We start from the raw sequence: 23,304 nt of genomic DNA, 5'->3' as shown, positions 1-23,304 counted from the left end.
ATTTAGTTTCCAAGATGGTACTTGTTACATTGTCTTTCAGAGGGTACACAAACCATTTCCTCTAATGGTGGACGGGGCCAAAGGGTAAACTTGCTCCCTCCAGCCCTTTTATAGAGTTTTCTAATCCTATTCATAATTGAGCCCTTTCACAGTGACTTAAGCACTCCTTAAACATTAGCTCCACTTGGTAGTGTTATTACACTCATTATTAAAGTTCAGCACATAAATTTGGGGGGAGCAGTCTTTAGGCCATCACAGAATAGTGGGGTCTGGAGAGAACAGAAGCAATCAACTGCTGCAAATGTGCTGGTTTACTTCCTCTTTTTTCTTCCTCAAGGCATCTTTATAATAAATACCCAGGGGTGGTTATGTGTTTTGTTTTTTAAACAGCATATAGTCATGTCAGAATTGTTTGGTTCTTTATAAAATAGTTTTCTTAGGTGCATGGGATGGCTCAGCTGATGTAAGCACTTGCACTGCAAACCTGATGACCTGAGTTTGATCTGTGGGTCTCATGATATTAGGGGAAATAGCTGGCTTCCAAAGATGTCCTCTGATCTCCACATGGGCTTGCCCAAACTCCGCCCTTGCCCATAATGATGATTATTATTACAAAGATAATAACATTTTTAGAAAGTTTAAAATAATTGCTAGGTGATTCAGAAGCTCAGTCTTCCTGTAGATGTTGCACTGTTGAGCTGCCTTTCTATGTGAACAGGAAGGCAGGACTTTTCTTGACTTGCCTTGTATGTGCTGCTGTGGTTGCTTTGTTCTCGGCCTTGAACAGTTCCATCACTGTGCAGTTTTCTTCTGAGTATCATGGGCTTGTGAGAAATAATGTAATAATAGTATTTTGAAATGCCTTGTGGGATACATAACCAGCGATTTAGATTTAAATAACTGACTCTTGCTAAAGTAATGGCTATAGCTAAGAGCTTTGGCTTATTTCATTGCTTTGTCTTTTGTTATTTTTAAATCAGAACCTAGACTTATAAGGACAATCTAGTTCAACAACTAAAGATAGGAAAACATCTTATTTTCTTTATATACTACATCTCATATCAAAACTGGAAAATTTGGATTCACCTCAAGTTTTTATTAAGATATAGTTTTAATTCTATACCTTTGATATGTAAGACTTGGTGGTACATTATCTGGCATTTAAAAAAATGTAATTTATCTAGATTTTTTTTAAAAAATTAGCATTTAAAATACTTAAAATGTATGTGGAAGTTATCTTTGTTGTTGAATCAGTGTGGCATGGTTTATAACTCATGGTTCAGTTTACTTTTGAAATAGTTCACTATTTAAAGTAACTTAAGCAATGGTAGCTTAAAGTAAAGATAACACTAAGTTATTTAGGTATTTGCCTTTGGTCTTAGCCTGATACTTTACTTCTCAGATTTTGCATGGTTGTTTTTACTGGGGACATTTTGTTCACCTGTGTAATACTGCTTTCAAGTCTAGATTCAGACAGCAGTAGGGTGATTTTAAACTTTGTGACTGTATGATCTTGACATAAGAATTCATATCCTCTGACATCTTCATGCAGTTGTTTTTAAACTTTCTTTTGCTTTGTTTTTTGTTTTGGTTTTTGAGATAGGGTTTCTTTGTGTAACAGTCCTGGCTGCCCTGGAACTCGCTCAGTCTCACAGAGATCCACCTGTCGCTGCCTCCCTGAGTGCAGGGATTAAAGGTGTGCGCTACTGTACCCAGCTGTTTATTAAACTTTTTTAAAAAATTCTTTGTGTTTTCACACCGTGCGTCTCCATCACATCCATTTCCTGATCCCTTTGTATCCACCTTCTGCTTTTGCAACCTCCCCTCCCCCAAATTAAATAAAATCTAAGAGAAAAAAGGAAAAAAGAGAGAGAGGAGGACAAAATAATCTTGTCATGGAAGCTACTGTAGTCTAATACAGTAAGTCATGCAGTAAAACCCTCTTTGCTAAAGAGTCATTGGTCTAGTTCGAGGCCTCTGGTTTCTGCTACATTGTTGACAATGGACCCTCACTGGAATGCCTCTTGATTATACTACTGTTGCCCTGTCTTGTGGAAATCCTGCCACTTTGGGTCTGCAGGACCAGTTCCTTCACATGCTCCAGCAGACGACAGTTGGGTTGGATGTTGGGGTGGGCCAGCACATAACCCTGTTTCTGGGCCTGGGTAATTGCAGAGTTGGTCAGCCCGTCAGCTTTCCCTCATCATCACCACCAGCATAAGCTCTTCTGCATTGTACTGGCAAGTTTAACCCTTGCAGTTTTGATCAAGGAGCAGGACAGTTCTGCTTTCATGTCCTTAGGGTCAGATCGCTTACACCTACACCTTCAGGGTCAGCTCTACTGTGTTGCTCAGGCATGGCATAGGGGCCACTCTCCTGAGTGCTGCAACTGATAAGGGGCAGGGCCAGCTCTCCCACTTGCTTTTGGTGTTGATGGAGGGGTATCTCTCCCCTGTCCATGCTGCTTCTTGACAGACCAGTAATGGCTACAGCTCTCCCTGCTAACAGCTACTGTGCTGCATCACCCACACCTCTGCCAACAGAATTGGCTCTATTGTGCTGCCCAGGCAAGGTGCGGAGCCTGCTGTCCCTAGTGTTGCAGCTGGGGGGGGGGGACACAGGCAGCTCCCTGCCCTTATGACCTCAGGGCCAGCTCCCTCACCCCCCATGCTGCCACATGATAGATGAGTGATAGAGACATATCTCCCATGCTGACGACTTTGAGGATGGCTCACCATTCACACCTGCCAATGGGGTTTGTTAATTAAAATTTTAATAAATGTTTATTTGCTATGGAATATGACTACTCAAATAGACCATGTGCTTTAATTTTTTTATTCTGTGCCATTTGATTGACTGTAACAGCAATTGTTATTTAAAAATAAATTTTTGGACTTGAGTGATATTCCTTTTATTTGGAGTACAAATGTTTAGTCCTGTCATAGTTTACTTAAAAGGGCAAGTTAGGTGTTGATTACCTTTTAAAAAAAATATTGAACTGTGTTTATTTCATGGTGTGTCACATTCTCTGTACACATTTAGCATTCTGATATATTGTAAGAATAATCATTTTAGTACTGGAATAGACTAAATTATGTATTTTGTTTCATTTTTAATATTTTCTTAACATTTAAATACAGTAACTTAAAGAAGTTGCTGTTATACCCCTGAAAAGCTAACCTTGTTGGTAAATGGTATTACCCCATATGCCAGTGCCCGTCCTCCCTTCTGAAGTGTCAGGAAATAATGATGTTAATATCCATATACTCTTTGATCTGCAAAAATTTTATGCAACCACTACCTAGAGACTTACTTATAAACAGCCATTATAGGAATTTGGGTTTAATTTTTAAAATGCATAGCTATATATTAAAAATTATTTCTAAGTGAAATGAAACATTGTATGTCTAATTTTCAGCAAGAAATTAAAATATTTACAAAAAAGTGCTATTTTTATTTATTACAGTTCACGTGGAGGTAGGTCATAGGACAACTTGTAGAACTGGTTCTCCTACCACGTGAGCTCTTTTTACTCAATGAGCCATATGACTGGCCCTATGTATAAGAATTCTTTTTTGACATATGCCAAGAAGTACTTTTAGATATTCAACCCAGGCACTCTTTTTTTTGTTTTGGTTTGTTTTTTTGTGACAGGGTTTCTCTGTCTCAGGTAGCTCTGACTCTCCTGGACCTCTGTAGTTCAGGCTGGCCTCAAACTCACAGAGATCCGCCTACCTCTGTCTCCCGAGTGCTGGAATTAAAGGTGTGTGCCACCAGCGCCTGGCAAGAGTTTTCTTAATTTGTGTGTGTATTCCCTACTGCTTGTAATTTGAAACTTGTGCGTGATAACAATTTATAGTATTTACTTTTTCTTCTATGGTGCATCGTGATTTCACAGTATTAAAAATAACAAGAATTCAGCTTGGTGGTACATACCTGAAAGGTTGAGGAAGGGAAAATACCAGTTTTAAAACAGCTGTGGCTTCATATGAGAACCTATTTCCAAGACAAACCACAGAAAGCTGCCAATTGTGCCATTTTAATTTTTAAGGAATATTCAATAATACTTTCAGGTAAATTATGGACATCACAGATATTTGCAGAATATTTTATCCAAATACAAAAGAATATATCTTCTCAGCAGTTCATGGAATTTTCTTCAGAATTGACCACATACTCAGGTATCAAGGAAGTCTCAACAGATATAAGAAAATTGAAGTAGCACCCTGCATCCTACCTGGCCACCACTGATTAAAACTGGGTATCATCAACAATTGAAAGCTTACTACCTGATACTACTTGGGTGGCCAAGAACCTGAGACTAGATAGCTCAGGGACTTAGGGTAAAGCCAAATACTACTGTCCTAAAAATTTTTTTAAGTAGCAATAAAATGACTCTTAAGACATTCTGCTATATTCATAGGTCAGAATCTTACTTAGCCATCATCAGAGAAGCTTCCCGTTGTTGCAGATGTGAACAAATACAGAGACCTACAGCCAGACATTCTGCAGAGAGTGAGAGATCTTGATTACTCAGCCCTAACTGGAATGTTTCCATCAGATCCCTCCCCTAGGACTCAGGGCACCCCTTGGAGAGCCCAGAGGATAGAGAACACCAAGAAAGCAAGACCCTCTAGATCAACATGGTAGGTGCACACATGAACTCACAGACTGAGCCAGCATGCACAGGGCCTGCAAGGGTCTGCGGCAGATGAGGTCCTAGAGCTGAAAGGAGAAGTGGGTACATTTCCACATCTCTAACCCAGAAGCTATCTCCAATTGATGACCACTTGCAAATGAACATTTAATTTCCTCCAGGTGACTCTCACAGGGGAAACAAACTACCTTTAAGAGCTGGCCTCATATCCTATATTACATGGCCAAGAGAAAATGAACTCAGTGGCATCTTTGGAGGTGCCTTGTCTCATAATGTCATGTCAGAGCTTCTCTCCCACTCCTCTCTCTTTTTAAAATAATTTAATAAAATTTTACTTCGTTTTATAATACTGCAGGCCCCGTGTGTGTGTGTGTGTGTGTGTGTGCGCGCGTGTGCGTGTGTGCATGTATGTGGCCAGTTTTGTGGGGTTTTTGTTTTTTGTTTGTTTTTTAAAAACATAGCTCCTTTTATTGATTCTTTGGGAATTTCACATCATGTTTCCCAATCCCACTCATTTTCCAGTCCCTCCACGTCTACTCTAGCCTCTACTCTTATAGCTTCACCCAAAAATAAAATTCAAAACAAAACATTTCACTCCGCTGTCTTTCCTGCCTCTCCATCACATGTTCCTTTGTTGTAGTGGCCTTGGGAACTGCAGTATATCGTGCAGTGTACCTTTTCACCCAAACAGCTTTACTTACAAATGTTCATTGCAACGAGTTGTTGGTCTGGTTCAAGGGTTTTGGTACATCATCAATACTGTACCCTCACTGAAACTTCTTATGGATATCCTGCTGTTGTCCCAAGTCATGGAGATCATGCGACTATGGTTCCACAGGACCAGCCTCTTCACATCTTGCAGCAAGTCATAGATGGGGTAGATGTTGGGATATGCCAACTCAAAAGTCCTGGATTCAGGCCTGGATAGCAGCTGAGATGTCAGTCTGGGCCTCCATTGGCACTGCCTCCCTCAGGTGAGGGTCAGGGCCAGTTTTCCTGTGCTCACACCATTGGTGCCAGCCAGGGTTGAGAGGGCAGTTCTTGAGCTGAGGTTGTGAGGGGTGGGACCAGTACTCTGTGCCCAGATCACCAAGGCCTCCTTTATCATTGTCCTCACTGATAACACAGACCATACACATTAACACTGACCCCAGCTGCCACCAACCCACACATGGCTTTTGGCTGCAACTTAGGCTGGACATCACTGTGGCCTTGGATGGCAGGGCAGGTCACTCAGGTTAGTTTGGTCTTGGTGTCAGCCTGACCCTCAGACATCAACATGGCCTCAGGTGGTGGCTCAGTCCACAGGCATTCCTATGGTCTTTGATGGCAACATGACCATGGACATCAACACAGACCCCTGCTACTATAGCATGGACCCAGTCATGACTCTCAGTGGGAGCAAAGGCCTGGACATCATATGGCCCTAGGTGGTGTGTAGGCCACCGATATCAGGTTGTTCCTCACTGCCTTCTCATCTTCAGTTCTCTCTCCAGTTTACAAACCGCTTGGTTTCTTCTTCTCTCCCATTTCTCCACCACATACCTGTTTGTAGTGGCAAACACCTGCCTGGTTTTGTATTATAGTAATCCCAAGTGTGCAAGTGAGTGTGCTTCGTTATCTGTATCTGTTTTTGTTTTGTTTTGGTTTTTAGTTTTTTCAAAACAGGGTTTCTCTGTCTGGCTTTGAAGCCAGTCACAGAACTTGCTTTGTAGACCAGGCTGGCCTCGAACTCATGGAAATCCGCCTGCCTCTGCCTCCTGAGTACTGGAATTAAAGGTGTGTGCCACCACTGCCCGGCTTTGTATTTGTTTTATGTGCTTTTTCTTGGCCTCTTTTCCTTTTGTTTGCTTTAATCTATTTTGACTTTTTTGTCTTACTGTATTTTAACTTTATTTCATTATTGTCCCTTAGATGCCTATTTTTAAGGAGAGACAGAAAGAGGGTGGACCAGGATGGAAGGGGAGGTGGAAAGAACTCTTCAGTTTCTCTCTTCAATGTTGATAAGTTTTTATCATGAAAGTCTTTTACTTGCTTGTTTAGTGTTACACAATCAAATATTTTATTGTGAAATATTTGCTTTCCTGATTTTTTTTCCTCATTTTGTTTGTCATTTGTATAAAGGAGGACTACTGATTTTTGTGAGTTAATTTTGCATCTAGCTACTTTGCTGAGTTTATCACCTGTAGAGAGTTCCCTGGTGGAGTTTTTAGGGTCACTTACGCATATTATCATATCATCTGCAAATAAAGATACTTTGACGCCTTCCTTTTTAGTTTGTCTTCCCCTGATCTCTTTCAGCTATCTTATTGTTATAGCTAAGACTTCAAGTTCTGTATTTTTAATGGTTGTGGAGAGAGTGAACAACCTTCTCTTCTTCCTGATTTTACTGGAATTATTACTTTGAGTTTTTCTCTATTTAAGTTGTAGTTGACTATGAGCTTGCTGTAAACTGCATTTATTATGTTCAGGTATATTACCCCTTGTATCCCTAATCTCTCCAAGACTTTTATCATGAAATGGTGTTGGATTTTGTCAAAAGTCTTTTCTGCATCAAAGGAGATAGATGATCATGTGCCTTTTCATCTTTCAATTTGTTTTTTTATAATGGATTACATTAAAAGATTTAGTATTTATATCATTCCTTCATTGTGCTGATGGTTTTACAATAATTGTTTTGAAATGTCATTTCATTTTTGATGTGTCAAAATTGTAGTCAACACTTTAGATCTGAAAATTTAAGAGGAGAAAAGTTAGATTTGGTTTAGCATATTTGTCTAATTCCCAGGGTTTAGGTAAGAGGGAATTGTCTTTTGACCATTTTATTATACTAATTTTAATGGTTTAAAGTGCCTTTTCTTTGTCCTTTTTTCTTCCTTTTTTTGAAATTTGTCTCACTTTGGTTAGCCTACAGATTATTGTATAGAATAGGCTGTCCTCGAGCTTTTGACTAACCTCCTTCTCCCATTTCTCTTAGTGCTGGGATTACAGTTGTATGCCATCATACCTGACTTCATCTCTTATAGTTTTATTTTTTTTATTTTTAAATAATATTGTGTATTCCCTTGTTGATAAGTGGTTTGGGCCCACTGACTCTTCTTTCACTGTGTGTGTGTGTGTGTGTGTGTGTGTGTATTTAAATGTGCACAACATAAAATTTACTATTTAAGTGTATAGTTACATGGCAATAAGTGAGTGAATGGAATTGGAAACTACTTGGTTTTATTTTATTTTTCATTGGCTTTGTATTAAATCTTGGTTTCTCTTGGTTCTGATGTTTGGCTTGAGACATGCCTGTATTGTGGCAGTCAGTCTCTTTCTCATCTGTGAACAACTGATTTTGATGTTGCTGTTTCAAGGGAAGTTTCTTCCTTATATGGTTTATTTTAATAATGTAACATGGAAAAGTGTCTTATCCCAGGCTGTGTTTCAAATGTTGTTACCTCTGAAGTTCCAAAGAAACGCCCATTTGCTATCTTCCAGATACATTCAGACTGAGCTTTTGGATTAGAACATTTTGTTCTGTTTGTTCTCTCTTTCTCTCTCTCTCTCTCTCTTTTTTTCAAGGGATGAAGACAAACAGCTTAACTAGATAGCCATCTCTGGTTGTTGCTTCTAACAATAATATTTAGTGGGCAGCAAGTATTCTGCAAATGCCTTTCTCAGAAGGACTACATTAAGTAAACAAGCAGTAAACATTCTGGTGACTGACAGATGATAGCTTCTAAAGTTATCCGACTGCCCAAATCAAGCTAAAACATTGTTTCTGTTTTGGTAAATAAAACTCATCTTGTTTAGACAGGTCTTATCAAAAACAGTGTTAACATTTCATACCAAACATTGTTATGAAGCTCATGAGAACTAAAACTAACAAATCTGACTGCTCGAATCATATTTCATTAGTTCTTTTTAGCTGTGTGTTTTGAGTCATTTCCAAATCACAGGTTCTCCAGTGTCCTGTGTTTTGAAGTAACATCTATTGTGTAGTGCTCCAACCAGTCTGCATTTGCAGCAACACTTAATTCAGTTTTACTCTGAAATCTCATCTGTGGCTTGAATTGTACTTGGAAATTTATTATATTTGCTCTTTGGTGTATGAAGGATAATTTGATGCAGGTGTTTTCCGAGGTTTATGCACTTTGTATCTGAGTGAATTCTTTATCAGGTACCAAGGAAGAGAAAGAGGCTAAGAGATGTGACCATTTATAAACCCTTGCCTGAGTCCACAGATTAGAAAGATACTATTTATATATTTTTAAGTCCACATGTTTTCTTGAATTATTTTTATATTTAAGTTAATAATCATGTTTCATTGAAATCTCCAGAAATACCAGACAGTGAAGTGAAAGGGAAACACTTCATTTGTCTTGTGTTTTCAGTTCTGAAGACTGCAGGTGGCATATAATAGTTTCTCAATAGAGTAACTGAATCAGTTGCTTTTAGCATGAGGGTCACCATCACTTACATTCATACTATTCTTCTCTCTGTCTCTCTCTCTGTCTCTCTCTCTCTCTCTCTGTCTCTCTCTGTCTCTCTGTCTCTCTCTCTCTCTCTGTCTATCTCTCTCTGTCTCTGTCTCTCTCTCTCTCTCTCTCTGTCTCTCTCTCTGTCTCTCTCTCTGTCTCTCTCTCTCTCTCTGTCTCTCTCTCTCTCTCTGAATCATCCTTTGAAAAATGGTCCCTCTGTTCCCTCTCCCATTCAACTGGTTGTGACTCAGGCTCCTCCAAGTTTCATAGATTCTATTTGTCAGCTCCCTCCTGTTCTTTAATGTAATATCGAAAACTGTGCAAGTGATACTGATTACCTGTAAACTTGAATACCATTGCTGCAGTTTGGCCAGCTCTATAGCATGGTTACTACTTCAGCACTAGCCACTGTACTAATCATTGACATGCATATTATTTAATCCTGATTGTGAAATGAGAGATATTTCGTGTTCAAGAAAAACTGAGGTTCAGAGAAAACAGGAAATTTCACCCAAGCAATAGTCTAAATTAGGGGTCAAATCAGGACCTACATCTTACCTGTTTTGTGGCAAAAGCCATGAGATAATCACATTTATCCTTCTTTATGAACTCGTTAATCCATCTGGTAAGCTGCCGTAATGTTTACAGTAAGGGAATTTCATTCTGTGAAGAGACTAGATTGATAGTTCCGTGGTAGAGCACTTGTGCAGCATGTGTGATGTCCTAGGTTCAATCCTCCGTTTAAAACAAAGCAAACAACCCACAAATCAAAAACAGGAGTCACTGTTCTTTGATGTTTTAGTCTATGTTCTTTTTAAAATTTAAATTAATTGGAAATTCATTTTATTATTTTGTTTTATGTGCATGTGTATTTTGCTTTGATGTGTTTGCACCATGTATATTTCTTGTGTCCAAGAAGGGTATCAAAGCCCTTGGGACTGGAGTTATAGAATACTGTGGGCCACACCATATGGGAGCTGTGCCGTAGCAGCAAGTGCTCTTACCCAATGAACCATCTCTTCAGTATCAGTATGTCTTTCTGAAACACAAAGTACTTAAAAAAAAGGGTGGGGGGAACCCAGCCACAATGTCATTATCATACCTAACAGATAAGAGATCATTAAGATTACCAAACATTTAATCTTCACATATCTGTTTGTGGAATTCGTGAATATTACTCATTTACTGTCTTTCCACAGTGGTTTTATTTGAATTATCATCAAAACAGTGAGGATATGTGCATTTGGAAGATGAGCCTTTTAACTATTTTTTTCTTCCTCTTTTTTGTTTTGTTTTAGTTCTTAAAATAGTGGGTTTCTCTTTGCAGCCCTGGCTGTCCTGGAGCTCGCTTTGTAGATCAGGCTGCCCTGGAATTCAAGATCTTCTTGCCTCTGCCGCCTGGGAGCTTTAAATGTTTCTTAATTTATAGTTTTTCTCTTTTCTCTGATTTTTTTCCTTGTAAGTCATTTGTTAAAGAGAGTATTTTTTAAATTTTCAATTAATAAATTTAATACTTTCACTTAAATGTTAAAATATTTCAAATAATTTTAATTCCTCCTAATGAGAAATATAGGAAATACATGTAAATATTTATTAAGCCTACCTTATTTTCCTTAAGGGGATCTTTATGAGCACTTGTTATGGGAGGCATTCTTGTAAGCTGTAACTGAGTAAAGACTTGTTAATGACTGCATACCATGTGTTGTCACAGTTGCTTAGACCTTTTTTATTTCTTAAGTGGCGCTGTGGATGGAACCTATGACCTTGCATATTTTGGGAAGATACTTTGCCACTAAGCTGCTACATATGTAGCCCTTAGACCATATTGTGTATGCATGTATATATGTAGCTTTTAGATCATATTATGGCTCCTTGTGAAGGAGTCAGTTGCCAATATTATACTGATAATTTTTGTTTGAGAATATAGTAATGGAATTATGAGTGGAAAAGCCCCAAGTGATAGCATACTTTCTGTTTGTTATCCAGGAAATGAATAAAATTCCAGTGTTTATAGTTTACCAGAAAGGAAGAAGTATTAAAATAGGATGCACCTTATTTCCTCTGTTTAAACAAGAAAAATTTACATTTCCTCAAAAACCAAGGAATTTATATGACTATTGTTAATTTTAAATTTTTATTAAAAGTTCTTTTCCAAGACATTATGTATATGTGTTTCTGATTCTTTAAAGAGTATCATTTCAAGGAGTGAAATTTGTTGTTCCTAAAAGACTGTAAAATGTAATTTTTTAGAATTTTAATATTCTCTTAAAATATACAAAGTCTTGATGGTAATATGATTCTTTGAGTCATTGAAACTATAAAATTTTGTTCTGAGTGACTACAGTTTTAAGAAGTCTCTATCTTACAGAGTTTATGTAAGGTATGCAAAATAACTCCATGTTAAAAATCAAAACTAATCCATTATTCCCAGTACTCAGGAGACATAGGCAGACAGATCTTTGTGAGTTCACAATCAGCCTGGTCTACAGGGTGAGTTCCAGGACAGCTGGGATACACAGAAAAACTCTGCCTCAAACAATAAGACTAAAAACCCAAAATTCAATATTTTTATGTGGTCATATGTTGACAAATTGTGACTTTAAGTAGTAGATAAATATCATTGTACTATTTGAACCTGGTTAATTTGGTAATATTTAATTAATTTAATGAACAATACATTCTCCTACATATTTCTATAAATGGAAGCATCAAGGTTTACCCAGAAGTCCATAAAGTTTTTTATAGAAAGTCCCCCTTTTTTTCTGCTCATTTGCTTTGCGTTTTCTTTCATATTTAATGGTATTCCTAATTATAGGCCAGTATTTTCTAGGAATTTCTGGTGTCAAATGTATTCTGCTTTCCAAAATCTCATTAACATTTTAAACCGGGGTCTTCTTAAAGAGCAGTAAAGATCTTATCACTGAACCATCTCTTTAGCCCTATAATAATAGTTCTTTTTAAGAAAAACCACTTGTAAAATTTTCATTAGAAATGTGCCCCAAAACAAAGATATTCTTGGAGTTGCACAGCCTTATAAAAGAAACTCAAGAGTAATTAAACGTTTCTGTGCTTGATTATACATACTGTGTTAGATAATACTGAGAAATAGCTACAAAGATTTCTAATACAGTATGTATTTTAGAATTAGTTATAATAAAAAGGTAAACCTAAATATCAGCAATAGGGAGTGGGTTAAATATGTATACTTGCATCAGCATTATGGTTATTAAAAATAGTTGTGTTGCTGAGCTCAGTGGTGCATGCTTGTAATCTCAGTATGGGAGGGTTGCAAGTTAGACGTCAGATGAGCTCTAGAGCAAGGCTTTGTCTGATAAATACTGAGAAGTACACAGGAACATGTACATGTTACTGAAAGTAAAGAAAAAGGGGGTTGATAGCTGTGTATATGACAGGTCTCCTGAGAGAGAGAGAATGAGAACACATGCACAAACTCTGTCAAAGATAAGCAGCTACAAATGTGGTATGTTGCAATGTTTACTTCTTGATATGAATTTATATGATCATAAAATGATTTCTCTAAAGGATTTGTAGTAATCCATCAGTAAAAGGATACAGTTCCTGAAGACTGTAGAGTTGACCGCTAGCTCCTATGCTATCACAAACTGGCCCTATGACCTTAGCATCCCATAGCCTTAATTTCATTGTAAACTTAGGTTTATGAGTTATGATTAGACAATGATTTTGCAAATATGAAATCTATGTTTTCAACTCCTTATTTTAATAGCTCTTTAATACATTAGCCACCATTAAATTATCACATTAATAATTTAATTGTTTATAAGCTTTAAACAAAATGAAAACCAGCAAAAAAGATTGGCTTTAATTTACATACATGCATATTATGGCACCAAAGTGACTACCCCACTCCCTCTGGAGCTCCCTGCAATATCCTACTCCCGTCTTCAGGTCCTTTTTTAATGCAAAATAGGAGGTCTTCTGTATTTATACTTTAGTTTGTAGAGAGTTGAACTGGTTTTAGTTTGTAGAGAGTTGAACTGTTTTACTGAACATGATCTACTTCTAATGTTTGGGTAATGGAACAGAGTTAGTGTTTGTAATGCATCATGCAGATTCCCGGGGTACTGACCACTGAGCACTCCTAACTTGCACCCTTGAGTACCAGTTGCCAAGCTATGCCAAGGTCTTAAAGAAACTTTAGATTAATAAGGAATCTCCTGCTTAGGTATTCCCAGATATATTATAACATATTCATGAGTCTGATTTGTGTGAAGTGGTGAGGTCAAGTCAGAAAGGGGATAGTGAGACCTGTGTATATCTGTGACAAAAGCAGTGTTTTTGTCAGTTTATGTGGAACGTTCATTGGTAATGTAGTTCTAGACACGTATGCTTTCTCAGTTATTTGAAGGTGCTAAAACATAAGTCTCAATGTTGTCTGTCAGTTCTAAGCATTTTAAGTTTGCACCTGTGATAGCAATTGTTTCTCCTGTTTACCAGTAAAGACACTAGGGGACATAAACCCTGAATTTCTTCTATTTGTTTAATGCTTATCATTCTTTTCATTGTCTTTTAGTGACTATCCTGTTCCCAGCTGTCTAAATATTCTCTCACATTCCTCTCAGAAATGTGACTGGAGCCTAGGTTTAAGACTTGTAATGTCTACTCTCTCCTTGTTTATTAGTTCATCAGCAGACTTTGTGAAGAATTGAAATGACTAAGCCAATTAGCATTATTGTTTTTCAAATCTAGATCCTAAGGGAAATAACTTCTCATTACATATTAGGGTCATATCCTAATCCCCAAATCCTGTTACTGCTTTTCTTTGATACAGTAAATGTGCATTTGTAATCATAGCTTAAAGCCGTTTGTTTTCATGCTTTGAAACATCAGTTTTTATACACTTAGTTGTATAAACTTTATTAACTGGATATTTTCATACTCATGTGTTTCATGAGAGAATATAGATTCATATTTTCCTGTAAAGTTTGAGTCTGATGTTATTTTCTAATACATACTTTGAGATAATTCCTGTGTGTTCTAATTTTATATTTGCGATATGGGATCTCACATCTAACCAGCGTGTAGGTAACTATTGGCAAACTTTTAGTGAAAAGCTTAGTAAAGCTATCTGACCAAGCTAACCATAAAATGCCGTTGTTTTCTTAACTGGTTACATTAAATACAGTTATTAAGAAATACTTACCTGATTGAAAAACGATCCTTGGAATTTTCCCCAATTTTGAGGTTAGTGCCTTTAATCCCACCATTCCTGTTGTAAACTAGGGAAACGGGGCTGTTAAGGAAGTCTTACAATTGTATCGCTTTGAATGTTTCCTATTTTGCTTTGTTTTGTTTTTGGTTTTTTCGAGATAGGTTTCTCTGTATAGTTTTGGCTGTCCTGGGACTTACTCTTATAGACCAGGCTGGCCTCAAACTCACAGAGATCCACTTACCAAGTACTGGATTAAAGACATGCACCAACACTGCCCAGCTTTTTCATTTCGTTTAAAAAAATTATTTAGCTTTATTTTATTTGCATTGGTGTTTTGACTGCTTATATGTCTGTGTGAGGGTATCAGATCTTGCAGTTACAGACTGTTAGCTGCCATGTGGTTGCTGGGAATTAAACCCAGGTTCTCTGGAAGAGCAAACAGTGCTCATAACTGCTGAGCCATCTCTCTAGCCTCTTGTAGACTTTTAAAAGGGGGCAAGTTAAATGTTTGAGTTTAATGATGGCATACACCTTTCTATTACTACGTCAGTAAAGTATGGTTTTACAGATGTGGATGAAGGCTTCTTACCAGAGATGCTAAGTGTGACCATTACCCAAAGATCTTAGTATGCTATCTTTGAAAGATCATTCAGTTTAGTTCAAATAAACTATGAACCTTGTCATTCTGTTAAATTTTTATATTTTCTGTATGCATAAAAAATTGAGAAAACTGGACACATATGCTTTTTCTAGTTTCAGGTAGTAAAAAATATCTAAGCACTTATCTAATAGGTCATTTGCTCTAAGAGGGTATTTTATTATTTGTGAACTCTTCTATGACAGGTAACTTCAGTTTTATAAGTGAAAAGTTTTATTTGATAAAGTTAGAACTAAAATACAGTTTTTCCCTTTTTGAAACCTCAGTTTCATTTAAAATTCAGTGAAAACAATAGCATTTCTCCTGGGTTATGCAGCTTTTCCAAACCCAATGATCTCCAGATAGACATGTAGTATACCCCATGAGAATATATGATTTGCTTTATGTCACAGGAGTAGTTGTCCGACAAGTGGTAACAGTAGACCTGGTGATAGGAAATGTGCAACTTTATTATTGTCAGTCAATACCAGTACCTCAGGTCCGATTCTGAGTCAGAAGATGAGGCTGTTAGAAAGGAGGATTTTAGAGGGAGAGAGTAATGTTTATATGTATGAAAGTGACTAAAATTCAGCATATACGTTTATGAAACCATCAAAGAATAAAAAATTTAATATATCAAAAATTGAAAGTGAGTAACTGAATTTTGAAAGACACTTCTGAGCTTGTTATAATATGAATAAACTTCCTGGTTGTCCCACAGGTATACCTTTCTCCTACCCTGTAGTAGAAGCTCAGGTTAGTAACATGCTAACATCCATTTGCCATAAAACTGAGATTCTCAGGATTTTTTTTTTGGCTCAGTGTTCTATGTGCTCATCAATTGTAAGAACTACAAAAGAGTATTATTCATGTAATTTGCTCACATGTTAGAATTTACAATGATTTTTAATGAATCCATTTTATTGTTTTTAATGTGTGTGTGATATATGCATTAAGGTGTATGTGTGCACTTGTACGCGTGAACATGTAAGTTGTGGTGGGTGCGGAGACTAGAAGAGAGTGTGGAATATACTCCTCTATCATTCTTTGTAATATTCCTTTGAGGCAAGGTCTTTTCCTGAATCTGGAACCTGTGTTTTTTTGCTAGCAAGCCTCAGTAATTCCTCTTACGTCTCCTTTAAGCAGTACTGGGGTTACAGGAACATGGGAGCCATGATTGACTTGTTACAAGGGTGCTGGGCTCTGAATTTTGGTGGTCTGGTTAAACAGAAAGCAGTCAGTCACGGAGCCATCTCTGCAATCCCTCATTGACTTTAAAAATTATTGGTTAGCATACAAGGAAGTGGTGTTTCACACACACCCATCATTAGTTTATCTTTATTCGTCCCTTACTGTCATTTCTCTTTCCTTTGCACTCCTCTTGCTGGTTGCCTTCCTCCTCGCAAACAATCTCCCTTGCTGCACTTCCTCTCCACCTTGTACCATGATTTATTCTAGTATTTGGAGAAAGAGTTTCTCATTTTGGTGCTATGTTACTACATATGCCAAAAGTAGATTGGCATCTCAGAATGGTTTCTATGGGAAAATTTGATGAATGTTTTCAAAGCTATGAAGCTATACATGAATTTCATTTATATTAGCTGGTGTAGCATACCATATCAAATAGATAAATTTGTGTGTGTGATACATGTGTATATATGCACATGCATACCTGCATTATGAAAGCCAGAGGTCAACAGCATGTACCTTTATTGATTTCTAGCTTATTTTTTTTTTAATCACAGTCTCTCACTGAATCAGGAGCACACCAGTTGGTTAGTCTGGCTGATCAGGGAACTCCTAGGATCCTCCTCCTGTCCCCTTTCTAATGTTGAGATGTCAGGGACATGATCACCCTTAGCTTTTTTATATGAGAACTAGGGCTCAAGCTCTGGTCCTCGTGTGTATGAAACAAGCACTATTTACCTTGTGAACCATTTCCATAGCCCCTCAATTATATAGCTTTAATGACAATGTTATGTTTAATATTTTTATATATTAAAATGATATTTTTGTTTTCATTTTAAAATATGATCCCCTTCTTTGTTTTTTTTTAGTTTTGTCAGCCTGGTGGATGGCATCTGTCCAGAGAGCGGAAACAGCCAACATTCTTTGTGGTGGTCCTAACGGATATCGACTCAGATCGACATTACTGCTCATGCCTAACCTTCTACGAGGCAGAGATCAATCTCCAGGTAAAGGAACTACCCTATCCAAGGATGGGGACAGATGGCATTGCAGAATCTTTGAAGTTTCATATTTGTTTTTGTTAAAATTGAAAATTTCGTGCTTTCTAAAAAGCTTGAGGATAGTGTATGTTTAATGTTGGAGAAGGAACAATAAAATAGAAGTTGGCAGGTTAACTGTCCTCACTAAAATAGTGACCGTATTTGAATTATTGTGTCTATGAATTGGTTTCTTTGGTGGTAAACGGTTATCGTTCTCCTGCATGTCTGTCTTCAGGGGATCTTTCACAGGACACAACGGTTGTTATCACAGTGTTTCACATCATTGTTACTCTCTGAAATCCACATGCAAACTCGAGAAACATTTACAGTCCCTCCTCTATAAGAGTAGTGATTAAGTTCCTAGTTTCAGGAAACTACACTAATTTCTCTAAGCAGAAATATATATGACAAAGTGTTGGGCAATTTGTGGAACTTTATGAGGTATGAGCAGGGGTCATATTCTGAGTGTGAGCCATCACACTGGCATTTGAGGGTGGGGGCTAGATATCAGTCTGTATAACCTCCACCCTAGTTGCCATAGAAAGTTCCATCCCCTTAGTGCTTTCTGATACACACCAGTAACTTCTGCTTTGGTGTTCAAAAGGGTTTCTTTGAATTGGTAGAAGATAGAGTCTTATAAAACCAAGTCCTGTAAAGGGAGTCATAAAAATGTAGGGGTTTCCTTGGTGCTGTGCTGGTAATAACTTGCTGGTTTGTTTTGGTTTTTATTTGATAATACAGAAACTTCACAGAGCTTGGTTTTTGTTGGTGAGCCAATTTATGTTAGTTACTATACTTTTTGCTTTATGTAGAAAAGTATCCCCAGTGAGAGGAAAAGATGCTTTTAGAAATGGCCTCACAAATCAGTACTTGCAGTCACAATATATTTCTTAAAAATCTAAATTTTCTGGGTACAATATCTGGATTTTCAATACAAAGGAGACAAGTTACCTATCATGAAGCAAACTTACATTATTATTCTTTTATAGTGGAAAGTCAAAAGTTCATGTAGAACAAAATACTTATTGTCTGCATTCCCACAACAAATATAAGTTATCTGCATTTCAGCATATTTTTCTTTGTCATATCTTTGTGGGAAGCCATATTGACATTTCAAGGCTTTAGGTAGCGGGATCAAACTAAGAAATATTTGCTTTGAAATATTTAATGACTGTCAGAATATCACTTCTGTTTAAATTCGGAAGTTACATTGCTGATGAGATGGCATAATTTATAAGTCTGTGTCTGTGGTTCCTCTTATCCCAGAAAGTGTCTTTATAGTTATGGAAATTGCACTGTAAAAGACTGATCAAATTCTTGTTTTGATCATTTCAGTCAAAAACCTGCCAGACTGTTCTGTAATTCATGTTCTTAGTTCACCTTTCATTTTAATGATGGCTTTTAGACCTTCAACTAATTCAGAGAATGCAGTATTCTTTATGTCCATTTAAAAAAAAGTTTTAAAATGCCTTCATTGACTTTTTTATTTTTAAAAAAAACCAAACTACTTTATGTGCATTGGTGTAAATTTGTCAGATCCCCTGGAACTGGAATTATCAACAGTTATGAGCTGCCATGTGAGTGCTGGGAATTGAACCTGGGTTCTCTGGAAGAACAGCCAGTGTTCTTAACCATTGAGCCATCTCTACAGACCACTATGTCCATATTCTTAATGAATCCCTTGAGTTGTATAAAGGAAACTAAATGATAATTTGGCTTCTCCCTTCTCTCTTTTTCACATGCATTCAGCCCTTAGATTTGCTGACAGAAAGGTAGTATATTAAGACATCATTGGAGATATTTTAGAAATATGTCTAGAAATTCTTAGACACATATGTCTCATTTTTTGTTTGTACATTGTTTCTTACTTAAAGAGAAGTTGCTGACATTACTCATTAACATTCAGATGTCCTTTACCCATATTTATTTAGTATTAAATAGATAAATTTGTCTCATTGGTATATTATCTGATATCTTTTCCCTTTCTCTTCATCTCTCTTCTTTCTTCCTGCTTTTTCCTTCCTCCTTTTTGTAGAATCTCTCTCTCTGTCTCTCTGTCTCTCTCTCTTTCTCTCTCTCTCTTTCTATGTGTGTGTGTGTGTGAGAGAGAGAGAGAGAGAGAGACAGAGAGAGACAGAGAGAGAGACAGAGAGACATTCCCTCCCCTTCACACCAAATCATTTGAGAGAAAATTCTATATTTATACACCTTTCTTTGATTTCTTTGGCACCTACCCTAGGCTGGACCTGAACCACTGGGCTGAAGTGATTCTCCTGCCCCACCTTCAATTGGACATCACTTTAATTACTGTTTTCCACTGTTTTCTTCCAGGGCAGGTCCAGCACATAACTGCATATATTTTGTTTAAGTTTTATTTCTCTTTTCCCTCTTCATGTTGAATGTTTGCTCAGTCCCTGCTTAATAATGTAGACATTTTTAAATAATAATCTTTCCATATCCATTTTAATAGAATGTTTCTTATTTTATGTTTCCTGGTATATCTCATTAAGTTTAGATTGTACATCAACAGAATGCTGTAGTACTTAAGTAAAACTACATTCAGGGGTATTTGCCTATAATCTTAGTGTTAAGAAGTCCAAAGCAGAAGAATCGAGAATTTGGAGATACCCTGAGATACATTATTTTAAAAATAAAAAGTGAGATTATTTTAAAAATAAAAAGAAGGAAGAAGAGGAAGGAAAGAAAGAAGGCCAATTAGTCAAAGTCAAAGAAAAAAAAAGAAAAGGCATACTTCCTAAGTATGTTCCTTCCAGTGGTGTCCAAGGCTACACATTTAGATGCATAGGAAATCTATTTGTCCATCACTGCTTGTGTTCATTTGTTAGATTGTTATGTTTTTGCAATATTTAGTTGCAGGGTATTTTTTCAGTTGCAGCTATTGAGTATTCCATAGGAAGGTTTTTTAAGTCTAGATATGTGTCCTGTTGCTTGTCACTCATTCTCCTCTTGATTTACTATTGATTCTTTTTTGGTTTTTCGAGACAGGGTTTCCCTGTAGCTTTGGTGCCTGTCCTGGAACTAGCTCTTGTAGACCAGGCTGGCCTCGAACTCCCAGAGATCTGCCTGTCTCTGCCTCCCGAGTGCTGGGATTAAAGGCGTGCGCCACCAGCGCCCGGCTTTACTATTGATTCTTGACTGAATGATTCTGCTTATGATGCTCGCAGCATGATTATCTACCTGTTCCGTACTCTTGTCTTATTAATTAGTAGTCGACTGTTTTGTTTTCTGTTTATTTGTTTGTCTGAGACAGGGTTTTACTGTGTAACATGGGCTATCTCAGAACTCACTATGTAGATCAGATTGGACTTGAACTCACAGAGATCCACTTGCCTTGGTCGTCACCCAAGTGCTGGGATTAGAGGTGTGTGTCACCATACCCAACTAGTTGTTGCCTTTTAAAGTTAATTATTTTTTTCATATAGAATATTTTGGTCATTTTCTATTCTCCAACTCCTCTCAGATTCTCCTTAACTATCTAACTTCATGATCTTTCTTTCTCTCCCCCCACCGGCCAAATAACCAGCCCACCAAAATGAAAATCAAATCAAAACAAAACCAAAAACCCAATGAGACAAAAAAAAATACTTTTAAAACACACACATAAAAACCCAGGCAGTGGTGGAACACATTTTTAATCCCAGCTCTCGGTAGGCAGAGAAAGGTGGATCTCTGAGTTCAAGGCTAGCCTGACCTACAAAGCGAGTTCCATGACAACCCCAGCAGTTACACAGAGAAACCCTGTCTCAAGAAACTAAAAAATAAATAAATAAACAAGCAAGCAAGTAAATGAATAAATAAGGGTCTCTTTTATGTTTGCCATCTACTTCTGGGCATTGGGCCCTGGCGTGTTGTTGATACACCTAGTGACATTCCATTGGAAAAACTGATTTTCCCTTTTTTAGTAGGTATCAATTGCAAACACCTTCTTGATTAGAGGTAGGATTTTGTTTCTGCTTTCTCCTTCTCAGTGCTCAGATTTTGTCTGGTTTGAATTTGTGCAGGTTTGTGCATGTTGTCACAGTCTGCAAGTTCATATGTATGTGTATCAGCCGTGTTGTATCTGAAAGACACTGCTTCCTTGGAATCATCCACCATCTATGCTTTGTTTGCTTGCTTCCTTCCTTTTTTGCGGGGGAGGGGAGTTGGTTTATTTCAAGACAAGGTTTCACTGTAGCTTTGGAGCCTGTCCTGGAATTAGCTTTGTAGACCAGGGTGGCCTCGGACTCACAGAGATGTACCTGCCTTTGCCTCCCAAGTGCTGGGATTAACACCATCTGTGGCTCTTATAATCTTTCTGCTGCCTCTTCCATATAGATTCCCAATTTTTTAGGTGAAGGGGTTGATAAAGACATCCCATTTAGGGCTTATTATTCCAAAGTCTCTTGGTTCCGTACATTGTCCAGTTTTGGGTCTCTGCTAAATATCACTGACTCCAAGAAGAAACTTCTCTGGAGAGAGTTGAATGATATTCTGTGGGAATAGCAGTATACCATTAGGTATCAATTTATTGCTATGCTCTTTTTAGTAGAATAATGTAAGTAGCTTTTTCCCTAGAACCTATGACTTAACTAGTCTCAGATTCTTGGACACTTTAGCAGTGTCAGGTATGGGGTTTGTCTCACAGGGTGACCCCTAATTTAATTTTTTTAAAAAAATGGTTGCTCCCATAAAATTTGTGCCCCTATTACACCATTAAATCTTGCAGGCAGGTCACTGTTATATATCACAGGGTTTGTAGCTGGAGATATTGATGATGATTTTCCTCTTCTCGTAGCATGCAAAGTACCTTCCAACAACATAAACTCCAGTCAGTAGGGCTGAAGCTTCTAGTTTGGCACCCGCTTGATTTCACTATGTTCAATGACATAAAATTGTGTCATAAAGAGCATCCAGTAGTCTTGGAAATGCTTGTGATGTTTGTGGGGGGTCTATAGGACCTCTTTGGCCAATGACTCAACAATCCATTCCTAGCACTGGAGATTTTATTTGGTAGCTTAAGATGTCTAGTTGGCACATTGTTCCCTCCATTATATGGGGAGTCCATTAAAATTCCTTTTATATATGTTATATTTTAGGAAGTTTCTACAGTGGTATGTTTCCACATGGCTTTCAATAGGCCTTTAATGTTTGTTGTCTTTCCCCATATTCTTTCCTGTACCCTGTCATTCCAACCCTCCTTCCCATTTAGTCTTTCTATTCACATTTTCTGTTATCTCTTTATAACACTCCACCCCCCTTCTTTGCATAATCCCCTCTTCCTGGTTTCTTACTAGTTACCTATAAAATGGAAAGATCTCCCATGTTCCTATATCAGTAGGATTAAAATTGTGAAAACGGCTAACCTACCAAAAATCTGTGGATTCAATGAAATACCCCTCAAAATTCCAACACAATTATTTACAAAAATTGAAAAATCAATCATCAACTCTGTGTGGAAATAAAAAAAAACCCACAAGATATCTAAAATGAACCTCAATATTAAAAGAACTACTGACCATCACACAGAGCCATATTAACAAAAACAACTTGATGTTGGCATAAAAAACTGGCATGTTGAACCTCAAGTTTCAGCCATACTGCTGTTGGGTATATACTCAAAGGATGCTCAATCATATCACAAGGACATGTGCTCAGCTATGTTCATAGCAGCATTACTTGTAATAGCCAGAACCTGGAAACAACATAAATGCCCCTCACATGAAGAATGGATAAAGATAATGTGGTACATTTACACAATGGAGTACTACACAGTGATTAAAAAAAAATCTTGAAATTAACGTGCAAACGGATGAGTCTAGAAGAAACCATATTGAATGAGGTAACCCACACCCAGAAAGACAAATAGAATATGTACTTACTATAAGTGGCTTCTAGACATAAAGCAGTGAAAAAAATCTACAGTCCACAACCCTAGACAACCTAGGCAACTAAGAGGACCCAAAGAGAGACATACATGGATCTGCATAGGAAGGCGTTAAAGACAAGATTTCCTGAGTAAATTAGGAGCATGGTGGGGGGGAGCACAGGAGAGGGTAGAAGGGGAGAGGGAAGAAGGGAGAGGAAAAGAGAAAAATATATAGCTCAATAAAAACAATAAAAAACTC

General features: G+C 37.4%; 1 protein-coding gene across 4 annotated transcripts in view; it reads left to right on the top strand.

The window, feature by feature from the left end:
• The window catches only part of Sbf2 (SET binding factor 2), a 395,017-nt gene that overhangs the window by 140,552 nt on the left and 231,161 nt on the right, over positions 1-23,304 (top strand). For all 4 annotated transcript variants that reach the window (XM_075971874.1, XM_075971873.1, XM_075971872.1 and 1 more), the window contains exon 3: positions 17,009-17,146. In XM_075971874.1, the coding sequence (XP_075827989.1) occupies positions 17,009-17,146 (138 nt within the window). The remainder of the gene's footprint in view (positions 1-17,008; positions 17,147-23,304) is intronic.

The sequence above is a fragment of the Microtus pennsylvanicus genome, chromosome 5, assembly GCF_037038515.1.
Source record: "Microtus pennsylvanicus isolate mMicPen1 chromosome 5, mMicPen1.hap1, whole genome shotgun sequence".
Taxonomy (NCBI): Eukaryota; Metazoa; Chordata; class Mammalia; order Rodentia; family Cricetidae; genus Microtus; species Microtus pennsylvanicus.
This window is presented reverse-complemented; position numbering and strand designations above follow the sequence as displayed.